The 24,029-nt window shown below is 38.8% G+C and overlaps 1 protein-coding gene across 1 annotated transcript; it reads left to right on the forward strand.

Annotated features, from left to right (window-relative positions):
* Window positions 1–12,311: 12,311 nt before the first annotated feature.
* On the forward strand, window positions 12,312–19,449 carry LOC122040643 (alpha-1,4 glucan phosphorylase L isozyme, chloroplastic/amyloplastic-like). Its single transcript, XM_042600033.1, has 15 exons — window positions 12,312–12,643; window positions 12,779–13,011; window positions 13,104–13,205; window positions 13,489–13,665; window positions 13,789–14,064; window positions 14,690–14,961; window positions 15,582–15,699; window positions 15,794–16,342; window positions 16,464–16,616; window positions 17,234–17,362; window positions 17,446–17,682; window positions 17,778–17,854; window positions 18,108–18,294; window positions 18,615–18,815; window positions 19,065–19,449. The coding sequence occupies exons 1-15, from the start codon at window positions 12,445–12,447 to the stop codon at window positions 19,179–19,181; spliced, it is 3,027 nt and encodes a 1,008-aa protein (XP_042455967.1). The 5' UTR covers window positions 12,312–12,444; the 3' UTR covers window positions 19,182–19,449.
* Window positions 19,450–24,029: the final 4,580 nt, after the last annotated feature.

Consider the following 24,029-nt stretch of genomic DNA (forward strand, 5'->3'; position numbering starts at 1 on the left):
ATCAAAATCCATTAATCGACTTAGAGACCTCGAATTATAACCATTTCAGGTCCTGTAGATTTTTGAGATTGCAAGAAGTCCAACAATATCATCCATTGCATATTTTGGCTTCTCAAGGGGTGCTAAAATTTTATTAAAAAAAACTGAAGTATATAAATTCATTCATATCAAGCTTACGTTAGGCTTGATATAATTCATATAAAAAAATAGGGTTATAATTTTGCTAATTTTTGATAAAATTTTAACACCTTTAGAAAATTCAAAATATGCAACGCATGACACCATTGGACTCATTGCAGCCTAAAAAATCACAGGACCTGAAATGGATCCAATTGGACATGTCTAGATCCATTAGTATCTTTTGGTCAAAACTCACTAATTAACCTATAGATCTCAGATTGCAACTATTTCAAGTCCCGTGGATTTCTAAAGTGCAAAGGAGTCCAACGATTTCATCCATTGCATATTCCGATTTTTCTAGAGGTGCTAAAATTTTATCAAAAAAATCAGCTAAATCATAAACACATTTATATCAAGTCCACGGGGTTAGGGTTTAGCTAATTCCTTCAATAACATTTTAACACCTCCGGAGAAGCCGAAATATGTAATGAATGGTGCCGATGGACTCCTTGCAACCTTAGAAATCCACAAGACCTAAAATGATTGTAATCTAGAGTCTTTAAGTCGATCAATGAATTTTGACCAAATTAAACCCATTGTTGGACATAAACAAGTCCTATTGGACTCATTTCAGGTCCTCTAGATTTTTACGATTGCAAGGAGTCTAATGGTACCATCCATTGCATATTTTAGATTCTCCAGAGGTGTTAAAATTATTGGAGCAGTGGGCTAGCAAGAGGGGGGTGAATTGCCTATCAAATATAAAAAGAAATCTTTTCTGATCTCTCAACTCAGATTAGTAGCAATCACACAATTATAACAAGTTAATTAAATAACTATAAAATAAAAGAGGTAGAAGAATTTACTTGGTTATAACATAGATGATTGTTAATCCAAGTCAAATGAAAAAGCAATAAAAATCTTCTTCATTGAAAGTGGAGAAGTCTCTTACACTTGTTGAATGCTCAAAAAAGAACTAGGAAATGAATACTAGAGTTGTTCATTAATTTCCTAGGTCTAGGAGTCTTTTTATAGCCTCTTGGAAAAAGTTATCCACAGCTTGAAGGCGCCTCCAAAGAGGTCCAAGGCTCCTTCCATCAGATAGAGTTTATCTATCAAGAATAAAATTTTATCTTCGGCTAACGACTAACAAAGGCGCCTTCGTACTATTCATCGAAGGTGTCTTCCAGCCATGGAAGTCACCTTCCACAAGGCAACTCAGCTCAAAGTTGATCTCTTCGTGTAGGTGATTCTCCAGCTAACCTAAGTTGAGCTCATCCGAACCTAACTCTGACCTGTTGGGGATCGTATGGTCGGCTAGAAGGGTGGTTGAATAGACGTTATCCTCAATTGATCGTTTTTTTCTACAATGTTAGTGCGCAAGCGGAAATACAATTAAAGAAAGCAGAAAGTTAAACTAAAGAAAGGAAATGCAAACTACAACACGTCAATTTACATGGTTCAGAGATTAGGGTTCCTACTCTATGGCTATCCATTAGTAGATTAGTCCTCGAAAACTCCGACTAGCATAATCCTCCTTGTCGGTGGAGAAACCTCGCCACAACTCGACCAAGAACATACGGATTGTAATATAAGCTTGGAGACTCTAATTAGACTTTAACAAAGTTCAATTTCGTCAACTTTGGCCAGTCATCCCAAGCTCCATTATATAAAGCTTGGAAGAAATAGCAAGACTGTTTTACCGTTACCAGTCGACTGATCCTTGCACCAGTCAATTGGTGCTTGGCCAACGACTCTTCAACGGCTCTTTACCAGTCGACTGGTATCAACACTAGTCGACTGGTCCCTATCGTTCGGGCACAAAAACTCTCTGTGCTTTGCCCCAGTCGACTGGTCTCAATACCAGTCGACTGGTACAACCCTAAATTTAGGATTTCTCTTCTCGAGTACATTTCTCTCAATACTCGGACCCTCATGACTCACTTGATTCTTCTTTGCAGCTTTGACCTCTTGCTTTCAAGCCTACTTCCTTTGGCTCTCGTCCATTGGATGCATTCAAGCCCGTGGCTCATCCCCAATGTCATCATCCTTCATGTATGCATTGAAGTCACTTCCCTCGGCCCTTGCCTTTGCTGCCTTGTCCACGATTCCTCGGATGCTCCATTCTTCACCGAACCTGAAGTCATCAAGCTGAGTCATATGTGTATCCTGCAAACCTACACACTCATTTACACATATCAAATATAAGGGTGAACCTAACTTAAACCTTTTTCCCAAACATCAAAACACATGGTCGCACGAACCATTGAGATTGCTCCAACACAACCTTCTCCTCGAGCAGGCTTCCTTCCCGACTTCTTGTCTCTCGAACGTCGTGCATGTTCTTCTCGTCCACCGGTGTACTCTTTCGTAGTATTTGTTGGTGCAGCGGAGACCAGCAAGAGGGGGGGTGAATTGCTGTAAACAAAAATAAAACTACCCTCCTCGGATTTCAACTCAGAATAAATGTAGTAGTAAAATAATAAAGACAGAAAGTAAAAACAGAAACAGAAATTTAATCTGGTTACAACCAAGAGGGTTGTTAATCCAGGGCAGTGAAAAGCACACTAAGAAAATTCTCCTTCTCTGAAGGCGGAGAAGCCTTTTACACTCTAATTGCTCAGAACTACTGCTAGGAATTGCTTACAGATTGATTGCTTGAGTTGTTATTGAATTTCTAGCTCCAGGGGCTTTTATATAGGCCCTGGAAATCTTATCCCGAGAGTCCAAGGCGCTTCCAACAGGGTTCAAGGCGCCTCCAACTCGATCTGCGGATAAAACTTTATCCGTAGCGTAAATGGTCAAACTGACCTGCTCAAGGCGCCTTAAACAATCCATTCAAGGCGCCTTCAATGTGTTTAAGGCGCCTTCAATGTGTTTAAGGCGCCTTCAAGGTTCCTGCTACAGTAATTTCTGCTACAGTAACTTCCTGCTACAGTAATTTCCAGCCTCTTTTGACTCCTTTTCTTCTTCTCTTTGACTTCCGAAGCTCCGTTCTTTTGGATGATTACGACCAACCGGAATAGGGCTCACCCGAACCCAATTCCCGGCCTTCTCCTCGAGCAGCCTTCCGTCCCGGCTTAACATCCCTCGAACGCCGCGCACGCTCTTCACGCCCACCAGAGTACTCTTCCGCAGCTCTCTCATCCTTCGAACGCACCAAGCCCGTCGGCTCCCTTCCCGTGTCGTCCTTCTCGCTAGCTGCGTCTTCCGCTCGACTTCCTGTGCTCCTAAGCTCCTGCACACTCAGACACAGGGATCAAACACAGCAGAACCTAACCAACTTGGTTGATCACATCAAAACTACCACGGGGTCCAACAATCTCCCCCTTTTTGATGTGCATCAACTCAAGTTCAAGTTAGGGTTAAAAATTGACATAAAGAGTAATTTTAAAGAAAAATTACTAAACTAACAAGTTAAGCATAATTTTTGCAATTAGTAAAATTACAACTAAAAATAATAACAGAAATTTTAAATTTTTCTAACTCCCCCTAAACTTGTACTTTTCTCCCCCCCTTTGATCACAGCAAAAATGGGGTCTTAAGTAAAATATTTTCAAGTAAGATTAAATCTTTGAAAAAAAATTTCTAAGTAAAAATGAATTTTTGAAAAAATTTCAAAGTTAAATTGAATTGTTAAAAGAAATTCTAAGTCAATAAAAAATCTAAGTAAAATTTTTAAATGTTCCCAAAAAATAGTTAAGTCAAATTAAGTTTTTCGGGAAAAAAAAATTTAACAAAAAAAATAAGTTAGAATTTTTCAAGAGAAAATTTCTAAGGAATATTTTTTTTTTATTAACAAATATTTGATAAACTTTCAAAGCATTATTTAATTCTTGTTTAATGCTTTTTCAGAAAGTTAATTAAATATTTTCTTTCAATATTTTAGCTTCCAGGTCGTGGCGAGGCACTAGGCCTTCTTGGTTATTGGAACAACAACCATTTCCTTAGACAAAGCTTCCATAAAGAATTTCAATGTTTAATTTTCTCACTGTAAGCTTTTAATTTTTGAAAGATTAATTAAGCACAGATTTTGGAACCCAATAGAGGTTTCTTCCTACAGGATTAATCAAAAATCTAGGGGGTACATAGTTTCTTGGTATTTTCCTAAGTTGTCCTTGATGCTTCCTTATATACCAATTTAATTTACCATAACTTCTAATTTTTGACTTTGGAAATTTCTTTAAGCATGCATCATTTTTCAATTTTTCAATTTCTAATTTTAAATTTTCATTTTCTGATTTCATACTATCGTACATTTCAAGTGGACATGCTTTTGCTAATTCTATTTTTAATTCTTTATTTTTTTTTCTAATTCGAATAAATCTTTGGAAAGCGATTTAATAAATCGAAATGACTGAGACGGGGTTAGATTGCGTACCTTACTTACCTGATCAGGTGACGCTCCCCCTTCACTGCTGCTTTCTTCTGACGTTCCTCCCCCTTCATCGATGCTCATCTCTGAGCTTGAGTCTTCTTCCGGTTGATGGTTCGCCAATAGCGCTAACCCTGAGAATTCTTCAATGTCCGACTCAGAGGTTGACGAATCTGACCAAGTAGCCTTCAGATTCTTGTGCTTGGAGGGTTCTGGTTTCTTGTATTTTGGTTTTTCCTTTTCTTTCTCCTTTCTCTTCAATTTTGGGCAGTCCTCCTTGATGTGCCCTTCTTCGTTGCAGTTGTAGCAACGAACCATCCTCTTCTTTCGATGATGCCTCTGCGATTTAAATTTATTAGAACTGAAAAACTTATTGAAGCGTCTTACCAGTAGTGTCGCTTCGGATTCGTCGACTGAGGCTTCGGAGTCAGAACCGTTTACTTTTGCCTTTAAAGCTATGTTCTGACCGGTCTTCTCTACTCCATTTGGCTCTGAAACTCGAGATTCGTGAAGTTCAAAAGTCAAAAATAACTGTTCTAATGTACTTACCTCGAGGTCCTTAGAGATGTAGTGTGCATCTACTAAGGAGACCCACTCTGGAGTTCTCGGGAAGGCATTGAGCGCGTATCGGATGGAATCCCGGTTGGTTACCTCTTTTCCAAGGTTCGTTAGTTGCATTATCAGCTCCTTGATTCTCGCTTGGAGTTGCGCTACCTTCTCGCCTTGGTTCATCCGGAGGTTCGTTAACTGGTTCCGGGGGATGTCGCGCTTCGCTAGCTTCGCTTCGGAAGTACCTTCGTGAAGCTCCAGGAATTTTTCCCAGAGATCTTTCGCTGAGTCGTAACTTCCGATCCGATTTACCTCCTGCGGCGGTAGAACGCTGAGTAGGTGGAACTCAGCCTTTCTATTGGCGACGAAATCTGCTTGCTCCTTTTTCGTCTAGGTATTTTCCTCCTTGTCTTTCGGAACTACATAGCCATATTTCATTATTAAAAGAATGTCAAATTCGATTTTAAAAAATACCTCCATTTTGCGCTTCCATGTGGCGAAGTCTCCGTCGAACTTTGGGGGATGGATGTTCGCTCCGGCCATCGTCTTGATCGTAGTGCTTTAGTTGACGGTTAGTCCTTCTGAGGCGATCAGGCTCTGATACCACTTGTTGGTGCAGCGGAGACCAGCAAGAGGGGGGGGGGGGGTGAATTGCTGTAAACAAAAATAAAACTACCCTCCTCGGATTTCAACTCAGAATAAATGCAGTAGTAAAATAATAAAGACAGAAAGTAAAAACAGAAACAGAAATTTAACCTGGTTACAACCAAGAGGGTTGTTAATCCAGGACAGTGAAAAGCACACTAAGAAAATTCTCCTTCTCTGAAGGCGGAGAAGCCTTTTACACTCTAATTGCTCAGAACTACTGCTAGGAATTGCTTACAGATTGATTGCTTGAGTTGTTATTGAATTCCTAGCTCCAGGGGCCTTTATATAGGCCCTGGAAATCTTATCCCGAGAGTCCAAGGCGCCTCCAACAGGGTTCAAGGCGCCTCCAACTCGATCTGTGGATAAAACTTTATCTGCAGCGCAAACGGTCAAACTGGCCTGCTCAAGGCGCCTTAAACAATCCATTTAAGGCGCCTTCAATGTGTTTAAGGCTCTTCAAGGTTCCTGCTACAGTAATTTCTGCTACAGTAATTTCCAGCCTCTTTTGACTCCTTTTCTTCTTCTCTTTGGCTTCCGAAGCTCCGTTCTTTTGGGTGATTACAACCAACCGGAATAGGGCTCACCCGAACCCAATTCCCGGCCTTCTCCTCGAGCAGCCTTCCGTCCCGGCTTAACGTCCCTCGAACGCCGCGCACGCTCTTCACGCCCACCAGAGTACTCTTCCGCAGCTCTCTCATCCTTCGAACGCACCGAGCCCGTCAGCTCCCTTCCCGTGCCGTCCTTCTCGCTAGCTGCGTCTTCCGCTCGACTTCCTATGCTCCTAAGCTCCTGCACACTCAGACACAGGGATCAAACACAGCAGGACCTAACCAACTTGGTTGATCACATCAAAACTACCACGGGGTCCAACAGTATTTCGTCCCTCGGATACACCAAACCCGTCAGCTCCTTTCCTATGTCATCCTTCTCGCTAGTTGTGTCTTCCGTCGACTTCTTGTATTCTTAAACTTCTGCACACTTAGACACAAGGATCAAATACAACAAGACCTAACTGAACTTGATTGACCACATCAAAACAACCACAAGGTACTAATAATCTCCCACTTTTTGATATGTATCAACCTAAGTTCAAGTTAGGGTTAAACATAAAGTACTTAGAACTTGCAATTAAAATAATAAGCAAGTACGAATAAATTCGTACAAATAATATTCGTATTACTCTCCCTTAACTTGTGCATATTTCTTCTCCTTTGATCACATAAAAAAATAAAAGAAAAATATAATAAACAGTTAAACACATTCGAAAAAATATTTAGGGGTACTTACAATTTCAAAATTGTTTTCAAACACATGTTATTTTTACTAATTAATTGCCTATTTTGACAAAAATAATTTAGAAATTAGTTATCTATTTTAAAATGTTTTGAAACTTTGTGTCAAATTTAAATAGAATAATATTCATCACTAGAAAAATTTTCACAGGAAAAAAATTTATTTTAATGAATAAAATTGATTTATTTTATCAGAACAACTAATTTTACAAAAATAAATCTTAAAAAAATTTTCAACTCTAAAAATTCTTCTAATATTTTTTGGATATAAAAAATATATTGTTGAATACTAAAAAAATTAAAGTTCCCAAATTTTTATTTTCTTAAATTTTTAATATTAAAAATTAACTTTTCAGAAAATAATTTTTTAATAATTCAGACATTATTCAAAAAAAATTTTGAAACTATTTGTAAGGATAGAGAATATTATATTTTATCATAAAAAAAAGTTTTATAAAATAAGTCTGTGAAATAATTTTAAATTTTAAAATATAATTTTTATTGATAACTTCGTAGAAAATAACTTAATGAAAAAAAAATCTTTAACAGAAATACTATTATTTTATAAATATAAAAATTTTGAATATAAAATTTGAAAGACAAATTAAAAAGAAAATACTTTTCTAATTAAAACCACCTTTATCCTAATAATTAAAAAATTTAGAAATTTAATCAAAAAAGGGTTTTGGAACCCAATATAATTCCTACCTACTGGATTTATTAAAAATTTGGAAGTACATAATTTTTAAAGATTTTTCTAATTTATCCTTGGTGATTTCTAATGTATCAGTTGATTCTATTATTATTTGTAAATTTTGATTGTTAACAGCTATTCTAATTCAAACATGCATAGTCATTTTCTAATTTTTCTATTCGTGCTTTCAGTTTATCATTTTCCATTATTAAATTATCATACATTATTATGGGGCATGAATTAGTTAAGGTTAGTTTTATCTTAGCATTTTCTCTTTCTAATTTTACTAAATCCTTGGGAAATACCTTAATAAATTAAAATAACTTTTCAGGAGGTAAGACATGTTACCTTATCTCGTGTTCTGATGTTTTCTTTTCATTTAAGCTTTCTTCTGAAGATCCTCCCTTTCATCAATACTCATCTCTGAATTGCTTTCATCTTCTCCATGGTGGTCGGCCAGTAGGGCTAGTCCCGCGTAGGCCTCGATCTCGAACTTGGAGGACAAAGATTCATCCCATGTTGCCTTTAAATTCCTGAGTTTTGATCTTGTTGGTCTTTTGCCCTTGTCTTTCTCCTTTTTCAGTTTGGGGTAGTCGTATCCTTGATGTGCTCTTCTTCTTGGAAGTTGTAGCATCGAATCTTCCTTTTGCTCCGAAAGTTCATTTTTGTCCGCGACTTGAATTTATTAGATTTAATAAATCTATTAAACTTCCTTACCAATAATGTTGCTTCATCTGTGTCGATGGATTCTTCAGAGTCTGAGTCTAGTCCGCCCTTCTAGACTTGCAGTGCGAGGTTCTGACTTGATCTCTTTCTTTGTCCTACACACCAAGACTTGTGTAATTTGAAAGTCGAAAAAGGATTTCTAATGTACTTACCTTGAGATCTTTGGAGATATAGTAGGAATCTACTATAGATGTCCATTTTAGTGTTCTTAGAAACACATTTAAAGTATACCTTTGTGAGTCCCAATTAGTTACTGTTTCTCTTAGGTTTGTTAATTCGATGATTAGCTCCTTGATTTTTTCGTGTGATGTGCAACCGATTCGCCTTCTTCCATCCGGAGGTTGCTGATTTGATTCCAGAGCAGGTCCCGTCTCGCGAGCTTTGCTTCGGACGTTCCTTCATGTAGCTCTAGGAACTTCTCCCAAAGATCCTTTGCTGATTCATAGGCGCCGATTCTATTGACTTCCTACGGAGGTAGTACACTTAGCAGATGGAATTCAGCTCATCTATTAGCTACGAAGTCAGCTTATTCTTTTTTTGTCCACGAATACTCTTCTTTCTCAGCTCCTTGTTGGTCTATGGGACTACAAAACCATATTTCATAATTAAGAGAATTTCAAAGTCTATTTTTAAAAAATACTTCCATTCGACATTTTCATCGCGGGAGTTTCCCTCAAACTTCGACGGATAAATGCTCGGTCCTACCATTGTCTATGTATTTCAGTCGGTGATTAGTCATTCTGAAGTGGTTGGACTTTGATACCACTTGTTGGAGCAGTGGGTCAACAAGAGGGGGTGAATTGCCTATCAAATATAAAAAGAAATCTTTCTTGATCTCTCAACTCAGATTAGTAGCAATCGCATAATTATAACATGTTAATTGAACAACTACAAAATAAAAGAGGCAGAAGAATTTACTTGGTTACAACCTAGGTGGTTAATCTAAGGCAAATGAAAAAGCACTAAAAATCTCCTTCGTTGAAGGCAGAGAAGCCTCTTAAACTCATTGAATGATCAAAAAAGAACTAGGAAATGAATACTAGAGTTATTCATTAATTTCCTAGGTCCAGAGGTCTTTTTATAGTCCTTAGAAAAAGTTATCCGCAGCTTGGAGACACCTCCAAAGAGGTCCAAGACACCATCCATCTAATAGAATTTATCCATCGAGGAAGGCGCCTTCACAGGGTGTCGTCCAGCCATGGAAGGCGCCTTCCACAGGGCAACTCAGCTCAAAGTTGATCTCTTGACGTAGTTCTTAACGTAGGTGATTCTCCAACTAACCAGAGTTGAGCTCACCCGAACCCAACTTCGACCTTCTCCTTGAATATACTTCCTTCCCGGCTTCTCATCCCTTGAATACCGTGCACATCCTTCTCATCCATCAGTGTACTCTTTTGCAGCATTTCGTCCCTCGGATGCATGCCAAGCCCGTCGGCTCCTTTCCCGTGTCATCGTTCTCGCTAGCTGCGTCTTCCGCTTGACTTCTTGTGTTCCTAAGCTCCTACACACTTAGACACAAGTATCAAATACAATAGGGCATAATTGAACTTGGTTGACCACATCAAAATAACCACGGAGTACTAACAAAAGTGTTATCGGAAGAATAATCTAAATCCTAATCCCCGTGGCTTGATATGAATGTGTTTTGGTTTAGCTGATTTTTCGATAAAATTTTAACACCTCCAAAAAGCTAAAATATGCAATGGACAACACTGTTGAATTCCTTGCAGCCTCATAAATCCACATAACCTGAAATGGTTGTAATATGAAGTCTATAGGTCGATCAATAGATTTTTACCAAAACCTACTGATAGACTTAGACATATCCGATTAGATCTATTTAAGATTGTGTGGATTTCTGAGGATGCAAGGAGTCTAACGGTGCCGTGCATTACATATTTTGACTTCTCTAGATGTGTTAAAGTTTTATCAAAAAAATTAACAGAATCGTAACCCTATGGGTGTGATATAGATTGCCCATGAATCGATATTAGGCCTAATGTGAGCCTAAAAAAAATCCATATCAGGTCCAATGTGAGCTTGATATGAATGAATTTATATACTTTAGTTAATTTTTTTGATAAAATCTTAACACCTCCGGATAAGTTGAAATATGCAATGAGCGGCACCTTTAGACTCCTTGTAGTCTTAAAAATCCACAAGATCTAAAATAGTTGCAATCTAAGGTCTCTAGATTGATTAGTGAATTTTGATCAAGACTTACTGATGGACCAAAACAGATCTGATTAGACCCATTTCAGATCTTATAGATTTCTGAGACTGTAATGAGTTCAATGGTGTCATCCATTGCATATTTCGACTTCTTCGAAGGTTTTAAAATGTTATCGGAATAATCAGCTAAACCCTAACCCCCGTGAGCTTGATATGAATGTGTGTATGGTTTAACTGATGTTTTCAATAAAATTATAACACCTCCAGAAAAATCAAAATATGCAATGGATGACACTGTTGGACTCTTTGAAATCTCAGAAATTTATAAGACCTAAAATGGTTGCAATATGAGGTCTATAGGTCAATTAGTGCATTTTGACCAAAATCTACTGATGGATCTAAACTGATATAATTAGATCCATTTTAGATCATGTAGATTTTTAAGGCTGCAAAGAATCCAACGATGTCGTCCATTGCATATTTCGACTTATCTAGAGGTGTTAAAATTTTATTGAAAAAATTAACAAAATCATAATCTCGTGGGCCTAATATGAATTATATTAAGGCCACGTTGGGCCTGATATGAAAAAAATATCAAGGCCACATTGGGTCCCATATGGAAAAATATTAGGCCCAACGTGGCCCTGATATGAATCCATATTAGGTCCAACGTGAGCTTGATATAAATGAGTTTATATACTTTAGTTGATTTTTTTGATAAAATTTTAATACCTCCGTAGAAGCCAAAATATGCAATGGGTGGTACCGTTTGACTTTTTGCAGTCTCAAAAATTCATAGGACTTGAAATTTATATAATCCGAGGTATCTATATCGATCAGTGGATTTAACCAAAATCCACCCATGAACCTAAACAGATTTGATTCTCATTTCAGATCTTGTCGATTTCTGAGACCACAGGAGTCCAACGGTATCATCTATTGCATATTTTAACTTCTCCGAAGGTGTTATAATTTTATCGAAAAAATTAATTAAACCCTAACTCTTGTGGGCCTGATATGAAATCATATCAGGTCCTTAGGTCTAATATAAAATTATATCAGATCTTTATTATACATGCATCCATCTAAAGGAGAAAAGAAAAATAAGATAAAAGTAGAAAGAAAAAAAAAAGATTACATACATAGAAAAGAGAAAAGAGAAAGAAATTATATGAATAAGAAAGAAGAGGAAAATGATCGAGAAATATAACTGTAAAAATAGTAAATTGAAGGTGTCCTTTACTAAATAATAAAATATAATATGATTTTTGCTCAGTTCATAAATTTGAGTACGCCCTTGATAAATTATCTAGAAAAAGGGAGTGGTGGTGAATAGTCAAGGGACCCGGAAATGAACGGTTCAAAAGGATCCTTCTCCAAGAACGATGCGTTCAATTGCACCTGGCCGTTGAACCGGATCGGCACGGATTCCATGTTTGCCTACGACAAAAGCGAAGCCCGCCCTCATCTCTCAATGTCACCCTGCCACGCTACAAGACATATTGCAAAATGGTCGCCATCTCAAGCCGTGGGTCATAGAAGGATCCACGTGTCACCTCCGTCGGCCGTCAGTGGAGTGCACTTTCCAGCCCGTGCAGGCCATCAATGAAGAAGTTAACGTGTGCGGTGGAAAAGCGCCTTTGTGTGCAAATCCGGTGAACGATAAGGTGGGTTTTGGAAACTCAAATTGCTGGAGGCCCTCAAATATATAAGCCACCGAAACGGCCACTTCGCTACAAAACAAAACTGTCACGGAGCGAGAGAAAGCGAAAGCACCGGATATTTGGATCGCTCGCTCCGCTCCCTCCCTCGCGTCTCCTTCTTCCCTTCTTTTCCGAAGAGGAGCGACGGTCTCCTCGTCAGGTGAGATGGCGTCTTCGTCGATCCCTTCTCGATCCGCTTCATTCCCTCGGGTAGGATGCATTCCGAGATCGCCATTTTCCCTTTCATCCACCACCTTCGTCGTCCCGGTCGTCTTCTCCGCCGGGATCCGTAGAGGGTTCGGCAGCCGCCGCCTCGGCAGACCTATTTCCGTGAGGAGCGTCAAGCAGTCCGTCACTGATGGTGGTAAGATATTTTGTCCGGCCTTCGACCTACTAGTTCGGATTGGCTTTTCTTTTTCCCTTCTGTTTTACATCTTATACTCCGGACGACATTGCTTTGATTTTTTGAGCTTTATGAACTGTTGAATTTATCTTGTAGGTGCACCAGGTTTCGTGATTGCAGATGATGCCGCATCTATAACATCAAGTATAAAGTATCATGCCGATTTCACTCCCTCATTCTCTCTGGAGAGTGTTGATCTCTCCAAGGCTTACTTTGCTGCGGCGCAAAGTGTTCGTGATGCATTAATAATAAATTGGAACGCAACTTATGAGCACTATGAAAAGATGAATATGAAACAGGCTTACTATCTTTCAATGGAATTTCTTCAGGTTCAATGATTAATTTCACAGCTAGTATTGTAAAAAATTCAACTTGTATTTCCATGCTACTGATTCTTGTTATCCCTTATTGGCAACTTTAGGGAAGAGCACTATTAAATGCAATCGGTAATTTGGAGCTAACCGGCCAATATGCGGAAGCATTGAGTCAGCTAGGGCACAATCTTGAGAATGTTGCCGAGACGGTCAGACGAATTTCTCTTACTCTTTTTTTTGTTTTTGGAAATAGATCACAGTAGTCCTACAAGTGATTTCCTTATTCTAGTTTTAAGGTCTGTATTTTCTCATTAACGTCATATTGGCACATAGTTTTTTTTTTTTTTTTTTTCTATTATACATATCGTTGCCTTGGGAGCTGATCACAAGGGGCTATGTTTACTCTCTTTACAATAGATGTGTATTGAGTCTCTCTTCTTTCCTACATTATAATTTCACGATTTCTTGGCTCGGGTCAATAATCTTATCCAGGAACCAGATGCTGCACTTGGGAATGGTGGTTTAGGACGTCTAGCCTCATGCTTTTTGGATTCCTTAGCAACTTTGAATTATCCTGCCTGGGGATATGGGCTTCGTTACAGATACGGATTGTTCAAACAGAACATCACAAAAGATGGACAGGAGGAAGTAGCAGAAAACTGGCTTGAGGTATGTCTCCTAAACTTGCTTTTACGTCATCTGATTCATTTCGTGTTCATTATGGTTGTCATTTTATTTCATTCTATAATTTGTTATAAATCCTAGTGATTTTCCCACATATTTTTGCTACAGATGGGATATCCCTGGGAAATTGTTCGATATGATGTCTCATATCCTGTAAAGTTTTACGGGAAGGTGGTTATTGGCTCAGATGAAAAGAAGCATTGGATTGGTGGGGAGGATATTGAAGTTATTGCCCATGATGTACCAATTCCTGGATACAGGACTAAAACCACAATTAACTTGCGTCTCTGGTCGACGAAAGTGCCATCAGAATGCTTTGATTTGGAAGCTTTTAATTGTGGAGAACATACCAAAGCATCCGAGGCACATGCAAACGCCGAAAAGGTTTCTGGTCTATCATATCATTAACAGATCTCTAAATGTCTAACTTGCTATTCATGTAACAATTTTCCATGCATAATGATCAAGTTTAGGATACTATTCAATTCTTTTCAAATGAAAATGGTGAACTTTCTTGAACCATTTATTCATGATATTCATTTTTAAGACTGCTCAATTAGCTTCTTAAAGAGCTTCTATGTCCTTGTTTATATAGTTTCTCCGCCTGATCGGAGTTCAGTATTAGTTAATATTACCATTTTAATCACAAAGGAATGTCTGTAGAGGAACACTTACTAGTATACTAGTGTGTTTTTTGTTCATTAAAGCATGGTGAAGCACAAGTGCATATATTATATTCTGAGGAATCCACATGCTAATGATTACTTTCCAGGAGATATTTGTCAAGATGCCTCTTTGTTGCATACATGTTTCTGATGCATGATTTTTGAAGATAACGATTCTTGATATTGCAAGGATGTGTTATTCAGCTCTTGCTTGTGTTCCTATCCTTCTGTTTATATTTTAATTGATTTCTAAAGATACTTCAGGTTTTACTGTGTTTGATAATGATGCTTAATACATTAGTCATTAAACAAATATCCACTGATCAATAATCTGCCTGATACAGATATGCTATATATTGTATCCTGGAGATGATTCTATAGAGGGTAAAATTCTTCGGTTGAAACAACAATACACACTTTGTTCGGCCTCTCTTCAAGATATTATTGTGCGGTTTGAGAAGAGATCTGGAAGTTCTGTTAATTGGGAAGAATTTCCTGACAAGGTTGCAGTCCAAATGAATGATACTCATCCTACTCTATGCATCCCAGAGTTAATGAGGATACTGATTGATGTGAAAGGATTAATCTGGGATCAGGCCTGGAAAATCACTCAGAGGTATTTGCCTGCGTTTTCTTTCAGTTCTGTATAGTGTATATCATGATTTTATTTCTCTGCTTCTAAAAAATTTTCAAGAACTGAACCAAACTTTTTTATTAATAAAGATTAAACCAAATCAAAAGTTGAGTTTGTTTTTTTTAGTTTGAACAGGTCAGATATCTGTTAAGGTAATGGATTAGATTTGTTCACAATTGTTTGGTACCTAACTGGCAGTACTGATTTGTACTAGCCCATGCAGTTAGCCAGCACAGTATAGTTTTAAAGTTGTGCTTGCCCTGTATGGAGTATTATATGGACTGGAATTTCAACCTTGCTTGTAGTAACTTGTTCTACATGCTAAAAGGAAGGCAAAGTCATTTTTGCTCTGTTTTGAACTCCTTTTATTACCTTCTCTTGAAATGACTCTTTAGTAAGTCATGTTTCTTCCTCAAGGTTCTTTTTCTTGTCACTTAAAAAGCTTTCTATACAATGCAATTTTCCAGCTAGATTAATTCTTCTCTTTTTGATTCAGATGCTAGAGTTAATCACTGAGCTTCCACTATCATGTGTTGCTAATTATTGCCTGCTAAGCCATTTTTTTTATAAATTGCATTCTGATTTCCACTTGCATTTTCTAGAACTGTTGCATATACAAACCATACAGTTCTTCCAGAAGCTTTAGAGAAGTGGAGTTTGGAGTTGATGCAGAAGCTACTTCCACGGCATGTGGAGATCATAGAGAAGATAGATAACGAGGTACAATTTGGTATGCCTATAATTTGTTATGTAATTTAGCACTAGATAATCCCCATTTAATCATTTTTTACATTGCTTTCATTGATATAAACAGTTGCTTAATGACATCATTTTGGATCATGGAAAGGAAGATCTTAAGCTTTTGGAGAAGAAACTCAAAGATATGAGAATTTTGGACAATGTTGACTTTCCAGATTCCGTTCAGAAATTGTTCGAAAAACCGAAGAAAGAGACCAGAAAAGGGAGCCTGGAAAAGACCTTGGTAGAAGCTCCTGCTCCCCTTCAATCTGAGAAAAAGCTTCAAGTGGAAAATTTAAAACCGTCCAGTGTTTTGGACAATAAAGTAGAATCTGGCAAAAAACTTTCTGACAAAGCTCAGACAAAAACAGATTTGTCTAAAAAAATCAAAGCAGAGGAAGAGATTCATGGAGAAGAAGAAGAAAAAAAAGAAGAAGAAGATGAAGAAGATGATGATGATGAAGAAGAAGAAGAAGAAGAAGAAACTTTTTTGAAATCTAATCCGAAGTTACCTAAAATGGTTCGCATGGCAAATCTCTGTGTTGTCGGTGGCCATGCAGTGAATGGAGTTGCTGAAATACACAGTGACATAGTTAAGCAGGATGTGTTCCAGAACTTCTACAAGGTAAATATTATATAATGTAAATGTTATTTTAGTTCTTACTTGATGCAAAATCAGCTAATTCAATCTAGTTTAATCTAATGTTCTTACAAGTGATTGTATAATGAGTATTATCATCTTGCAGTTATGGCCAGAAAAATTTCAGAATAAGACAAATGGTGTAACTCCTCGTCGCTGGATTCGTTTTTGCAATCCTGAATTGAGCGGCATATTAACTAAGTGGATTGGTACAGATGAATGGGTTCTCAACACGGAGAAGCTAGCAGATCTTAGGAAGGTAACTAATGGTCTGGCTTCTCTAAAATTTGGCTTTATTTTATTCAACCCTCCACTGATTTTGTGATGATTTATTATTAACTAGACATGTATTCATTATGCTTATATCAAACTCTTATATTGAATCAGCCGTTAATTAACTATTTTGAATTGGTGACAGCAGGAGAAGTTAACTAGACTGTATCTATACTGTCATGCGCATCTGTTTTGTAGAATAAAAACTCATGTGCATCATCTTTACAGTCAGGATCTATTTTTCTTCCTGTTAAATGGCGGTAGCACACTTTCATAATCAACTAAAATACCTTTAGTCAACTAGTACTTATTGTAACCTCGTTGCTTCAACCTTCTGTTCCAACTTGTCATGTTCTGCAGAGTGCCAACCCTCAGATCTGTCTTTGTTCTTGTTTTACATTTTAATATCAATCTTTTGGACAAATTTATCAATCATTAATTCTTAGGAAAATACTTATTTTTTCCTTCCCATGGTAGATCATAGTAAAATTAAGAAATGGTCCAACATATTTTTGTCTTATTTCCAGGGCCTTACATTAACTTTTTTAACTATCATTATCAGTTTCTTTGTATTCTCTAACATATGTATACAAATCTTGACAGTTTGCTGACAATGAGGACCTCCATTTGGAATGGAGAGAGGTTAAAAGAAACAACAAATTGAAAGTTGCTTCATTTATAAAAGAGAAAACAGGATACATAGTCAGCCCAAATTCTATGTTTGATATTCAGGTTGTACATATGAAAAAAACAATCCTGTAATTTCAAGTTGTTTTTAATCATTAGCTTACAAAGCTTGCTTGCTTTCTTATCAGGTGAAGCGGATTCATGAATATAAGCGTCAACTATTGAATATCCTAGGAATTGTCTACCGTTATAAGAAAATGAAAGAAATGAGCGCAAAAGAGAGATTATTAAGTTTCGTACCTAGGGTCTGTATATTTGGTGGGAAAGCTTTTGCTACATATGTTCAAGCTAAGAGAATAGTTAAGTTCATCACAGATGTTGCGTTCACAATAAATCATGATCCAGATATTGGAGATTTACTGAAGGTATGTTTAGCCAAATGTCGGTTGAATCCTGATCATATCTCTCTTTGCCATTAATTCTATACTGTGGGAAAAATATACCCTGGTTTTATTTCCAGGTTGTCTTTGTTCCTGACTACAATGTCAGCGTTGCTGAGAAGCTCATACCAGCCAGTGAGTTATCTCAACATATCAGGTAGTTCTACTCCCATGATCCAGTTTTCTTTGTGACATGTGAGCTATATTTGATGAATAAGCTCCATGTTGTGATCCGTAGTCTTTCTACTTGCCACAACTCAAAACCATTATATACAAAAAAAATTTCTCTCATTTGCGATGGTGATTATGAGCGGCATTGAATTGGAGATGTTAATTTAATATCATTTATTATCCAATTTTGTCAATTTTCTTGAACTCAATTGGGCACAACCTTGTTTTCTATTTCATAGCACGGCTGGCATGGAAGCAAGTGGAACTAGTAACATGAAGTTTGCAATGAATGGCTGCATTCTAATTGGAACTCTGGATGGAGCCAATGTTGAGATAAGGGAAGAAGTCGGAGAAGACAACTTCTTCCTCTTTGGTGCTCGTGCTGATGAAATCGCCGGTTTACGGGAAGAAAGAGCAAAGGGAAAGGTATGAGTGCTTTCCTCATTGGGAAAATTCAAAAAAAAAATGCCCTGTGTTTTGAAGATTTATAAAATCTACTATACAAAAATATATTATAAAACTAAAAAAATGGGTTTTTTTTTGAAAAACCAAAAAAGATGAAAATTTTATTACTTAGAATATATTTAGAATTATAAAAAAGGATAAATATAAATTTTAAAGTGTCATCCCCATATTTGTCTAAATATGGGTTGCCTTGCATTTTGCCTTCTTTATTTTAGTTAACTACAAAAATGTTTCCATATTTGACTAATTGAATAAGCTTATTGGCCCCGACCTGCTTACAGTTTAAATCAGACCCACGATTTGAGGAGGTGAAGAAATTTGTCCGAAGTGGTGTATTTGGAATACATAACTACAACGAACTTATGGGATCCTTGGAAGGGAATGAAGGATTTGGTCGTGCAGATTATTTTCTTGTTGGCAAGGACTTTCCAAGTTACCTTGAATGCCAAGAGAAAGTTGACGAAGCATACCGTGATCAAAAGGTAATGAATCATCAATGTAACAATTCTCAACACTCAGTCCACATAATATGCCTGCCTGTTTTGCTGAAAATTTCTTCTGTTCTTGCGTCTCGTTTTTCTTTGCACAATTAATTGTTTTTGAAAGTACATTAAATTATACAATAGAAAAGCCCGCTTGAGTTTATGCAAGCATGTAGACTATGCACAGGACTTGCCCGGAGTGATATCTGTTTTGCTAATAGTTCTAAGCTGTTTCATTTTTTTTTTCAGGGATGGACAAAAATGTCAATCTTGAACACTGCTGGCTCCTACAAGTTTAGCAGCGATCGGACGATTCACGAGTATGCAAAGGCAATCTGGGACATCAAACCTGTTGTAGTACCTTGAAAAAGAATCTGAATCTTTCATCTCTTTTTAGAGAAACCTACGTCGCCTCGCCCAAGTTCAAATAATGGGAGTCGTTTGTTGTTGAGAAATAAGCTGACGTATTATCATCCTTTTCAGCTTGCATTTTCTTGATGTTTGCTTAGAAAGGACACGCCGTATCCTTAAATAAAAATGTATTCAGGAATATTTTTCCCAGTTCTGGCATGGAAAACTGTCCGTTTGTAAATGTATTTCCCAATTGCAAACTGCTCATGTTCTTTTGGTCGTATATTTCAATGTGTTCCACGAACACAGTACGTTGGGATGAATCATGTCTTCGGGTGTGTGTAAGCCCGAGATGGGTGATGCTGCTCAGCAATTGCTACTCTTACTGCCACAGATCCAAGTAGGTTACTAGAAGCTCTCTCACATCCTGTTTCTGAACACTCTTATGTGTAAAATTCCAACCAATAATTTTGATCTCACTGATTCTTGTAGGATCCACCGGTTGCACTTCCCCAGCTCCCAAAGCCATGCATGGCTGCCCTCGTGCTTTAAGAGCTCATGACTGTTGCCGGTGCAAAAGGTTATGCGATACTGCTGATGACATTGCTCGACTACTTGCTCCTCCAATTTAGCCATCTAACATCTAATTTTTGGTCAGTCTTGTTTTGTTTTGTGTCCGTGAGCTAAAGTGAAAGAGATTGCACTTTGTTTAGTTAACCCCAGTCGTATGCCCTCGCGGAAGGCCATTGCTCGTTCTTGAATAATTGGACTGAACCTGCATATTATTGTCTAGTCTATGACGTTTAAATGGGCCTTACCAGACTATTCGGGCTCATTACAAGCCCGGCTTTCTTGCTCAGGACTCCCTATCTCCTCGATCTTGTTTCCCGGCGAACATCATTCGGCAATTTATCAACTTATGTTCAAAATCATTCGGCAATTTATCAACTTGAACATCATTTTCACGTCAACGAAGGTAAATAGCAGATGATCTTATTTGCACATGTAATTATGCTACTTGATGAGTGTGATTGAATTAAATCCAAATTCTGGAGAAACATGTAGAAGGCCAAGATTTTAAGTTAAGAATATGAGTATGACTCATAAATTATGTGCTCCTCATGTTAAAAGAAAATTTATGAGATATTCGAATAATATCTAGGAGAAATTAAGTGTAGTTCTAATGATGATAAAATGTCGGGAAATAAGTTGAGATGGTATGGGCATGTTCACTCAATAAGGTTGATGAGATCTTCTTGAATCATCCAAAGCGAATATTGAGATCCTGATTTCTTAATTCCTTCCTTGACGACCATGGGACCATCCACGTATTTGTACCAAATAATTTAGTATTGGGTGATCACTATTCAGCAAACCCATTACTCATGGATAATACATTATATTTACTAAGATATAACAGATGAAATTAATATACCAAAAACTCTCTAGCTCAAATGCAGTCATTTGAATTAGCTTGCAAACTAAGCATGGAAATTATCAACTTAAATAAATCAGATGATAATAGAAAATGCAATAAAATCCTATAATTGATTTAAATGACATAGATCAACCCATAAACTGGGGTTGTTCCATCTATCACATCTTTGATTGAGTGTGATAGTGGATATTTATATCTATAACCATGTTTAGATCCACATTGCTATTCCTTAAGCTTACTAATCTTTATCTGTATAAAGAAGAAGAGGGATGATACGGTGCATAAAGGTGGGGTCTGATAAGGTCAGACAGTCAGAAGTCAAAGAGACATGACAGTCAAGACAGTCCAAAGTCAAGGAAGCGTGGCGGTCAGAAGGGACGTGACAGTCAAGGACAGTCCAAAGTCAAGGGGGTTTGACGGTCAAAGTCAAAGGGACGTGGCAGTTAGCAGTTAGGAGGGGAAAGAAGGAGTTACACCGCCTAACGTCATCTGTTGCATAATTCTCAGTCGGGTACAGACAGATCAGGGTCCCAGATCTAAGACTCAAGATGTAGCCTGGAGTAATATCTAACCTGCCCCGACTGGTTGGGTTTCCTCGGCTCGGACCGCATAGTCAGGCCTGGTACTTTTAATAAGATAACTCCCGGTCGGTCCTTCAGCGATCCAAGCGTGAAAGATGGGACACTCGCCACAGCTCGTCCCCCTCGTCAAGACTCGAGTTAGGTGACACACCCGAACGGTCATTCCGAGTTGTCCATAGCTAAACCCGGGTAGGACAGAAAGTGCTAAGTGACAAACAATGTCAGGGAAGCGTAACCGTCTGTCAGAGAATAACTGTCATCAGCTAGGGATAAGAGGATACCAAAATACCTCATACAGGCGACAAAGAATTATCATTCCGCACATGGCACGGAAGGCATTGGGGGTGAATTGGAATAAGAGGATACCAAAATACCGACTCAAGGAGGAAAAGAAGGAAGGTATAGGAAAGCGGAGACCGCCGATAAGCTGGTCTTTGAAGAAGGTCACAAAGTCGGTGGGAGGAGGATAAGGATGGTCGTCGGGTCCTGGAAGACGAAGCTTGTATGCTTCAGAAAGCTGCAAGCTAGATTGTACTGACTTGAGATCACTCTTATCAAAATCAGAATGAAAATATGCGTACCATGATACCACCGCTTCTCCGGCCATCATCAAATCGAAAAGCGAAGGAGCAGAAGATAAGGGAGGAGAAGCACTTACAAGGAAGATGAACGAAGAAATCGAACAACCAGAAATAAGCAGAGAAGGAGAGGTCGAAGGAAGACGAAGCGCTAATAAACAGTTGTTGGAGACCTTTAGGATTTTTAAATCAAAACCCTTAAGGAGCATGGAGATTTGAGTCGGACAATCGAAACAGCGGGGCGCACGATGATCGTCAGATCAAGGGAGAGAAGCGTTATCGGGTCACGTGCAGAAGGCGTGCATCAGACATCATATCAAGGGAGCTTTGTAGGACACGTGTCAGCTTCCTATGAAATGACATTTATGATAGAAAAGACAGGGAAATCATAGAGTTGATATGGGAACAGTGACACCATGTCTCACTTGGGCCATGCCTCGAGGATCGAAAATTCTATGCGGCTACCTCGGGAAATAGAGTAGGAGGCGGCGGGAAGCGTTGATCATAATTTGACGCCTCATCCCAACTTTGGAATCAAAGTAAGATTCAAATTTAACTAATGTCTTATGTAATACGCTTCATTATCACATGTGAATTGGGCTAAGTACATGGGAGCATTTCCTTCAATCTCCAATGACCTCTCGGTCGATGTCCCAGACTCTCGCCCCAGCGTGAGCCCTAATGACCTCTCGGTCGGGATCCAAGACACTCATCCCAGTGCGAGTTATAAATGAGCATGCTCTCACGACCAATGACCTCTCGGTCGGTGTCCCAGAATCTCGCCCCAGCGCGAGTTATAAATGAGCATGCTCTCACGACCAATGACCTCTCGGTCGGCTTTCCAGACGTTCGCCCCAGCGCGAGTTATAAGTGAGCATGCTCTCACAGCCAATGACCTCTCGGTGAGGATTCTAGACTCTCGCCCCAGCGCGAGTTATAAGTGAGCATGCTCTCACTATCAACGACCTCTCGGTCGGCATTCCAGACTCTCGCCCCAGCGCGAGTTATAAGTGAGTGTGCTCTCACGACCAACAACCTCTCAGTCGGCGTTCCAGACTCTCGCTCTAGTGCGAGTTATAAATGAGCATACTCTCACAACCAATGACCTCTTGGTCGGTGTCCCAGACTCTCGCCCCAGCGCGAGTTATAAGTGAGCATGCTCTCACAGCCAACGACCTCTCGGTCGGGATTCCAGACTCTCGTCCTAGCGCGAGTTATAAATGAGCATTCTCTCACAACCAATGACCTCTCGGTCGACGTTCCAGACTCTCGTCCCAGTGCGAGTTATTAGTGAGCATGCTCTCACGACTAACAACATCTCGGTCGGCTTTCCAGACTCTCGCCCCAGCGCGAGTTATAAGTGGGCATGCTCTCACACCCAACGAGTTTTCGGTTGGGATTCCAGACTCTCGACCCAGCGCCAGTTATAAGCGAGCATGCTCTCGCACCCCAACGACTTCTCGGTTGGCGTTCTATGCTCTCGCCCCCGCGTGAGTTATAAGCAAGCAAGGCCTTCACCAACTACCTCTCGGTCTATATTTTAAACTCACCACATCGGGGGCGATAGATGGGCAAGGCCCTTGCCATGGCTCAAAGAAGTGGTTTTTCTGGGGGCAATTAGCATCGTTATCGTCATGTAATTCGTGGACATTCAAAAACGTCCTTTCTGTTAAAGATGTCTGCATGAAGCAAGAGAGTTCCAGTGGGAAAGGAGTAAAGGGCAGGAATAAGGACTGAAGCATGATTAGATTTGCATTCAATAAATTAAAGGGAAGCACCCCTCAACATCTCATTCTTGAATCGATAAAAACCTTGAGGTCATATAAGTGCTTAATATTCTCTTTCGGTGCCAGCTGTTAGTTGGCACCCCAGGCAATAACGTTCTACTTGACCTGCTTTCTCAAGATGGATTCGAGCCTGTTCTAACTCAGCCTGAGTCAACTGAAGAACGCGTCGTTGTTGAACGATGGTTTCATCTTTAATATTTGCTTCTTCTTGCATTAAGTACATGGAAGAGGTGTGTTTCTCTTTCAAATAGATAATGAATTGAGCTTGACTCTCCATATCTGAATAGGCTTTATGTTTCAACGCTTCCTTAGCACGGACCCGCGATTTAGCAGCTAGCCAAAGTTCTTCAATTTCCCTACGAATGGAAGACTGAAGATACCTCTCTTGCGTCATCTCGGCTAAGGCCGTATCCTTCTGGGCAAGCAGTTGGGTCATATGAGTCAGTTGCTGGCGAAGGTGTTGCAGTTCATCAAACTAG

The sequence above is a fragment of the Zingiber officinale genome, chromosome 2A, assembly GCF_018446385.1.
Source record: "Zingiber officinale cultivar Zhangliang chromosome 2A, Zo_v1.1, whole genome shotgun sequence".
NCBI lineage: Eukaryota > Viridiplantae > Streptophyta > Magnoliopsida > Zingiberales > Zingiberaceae > Zingiber > Zingiber officinale.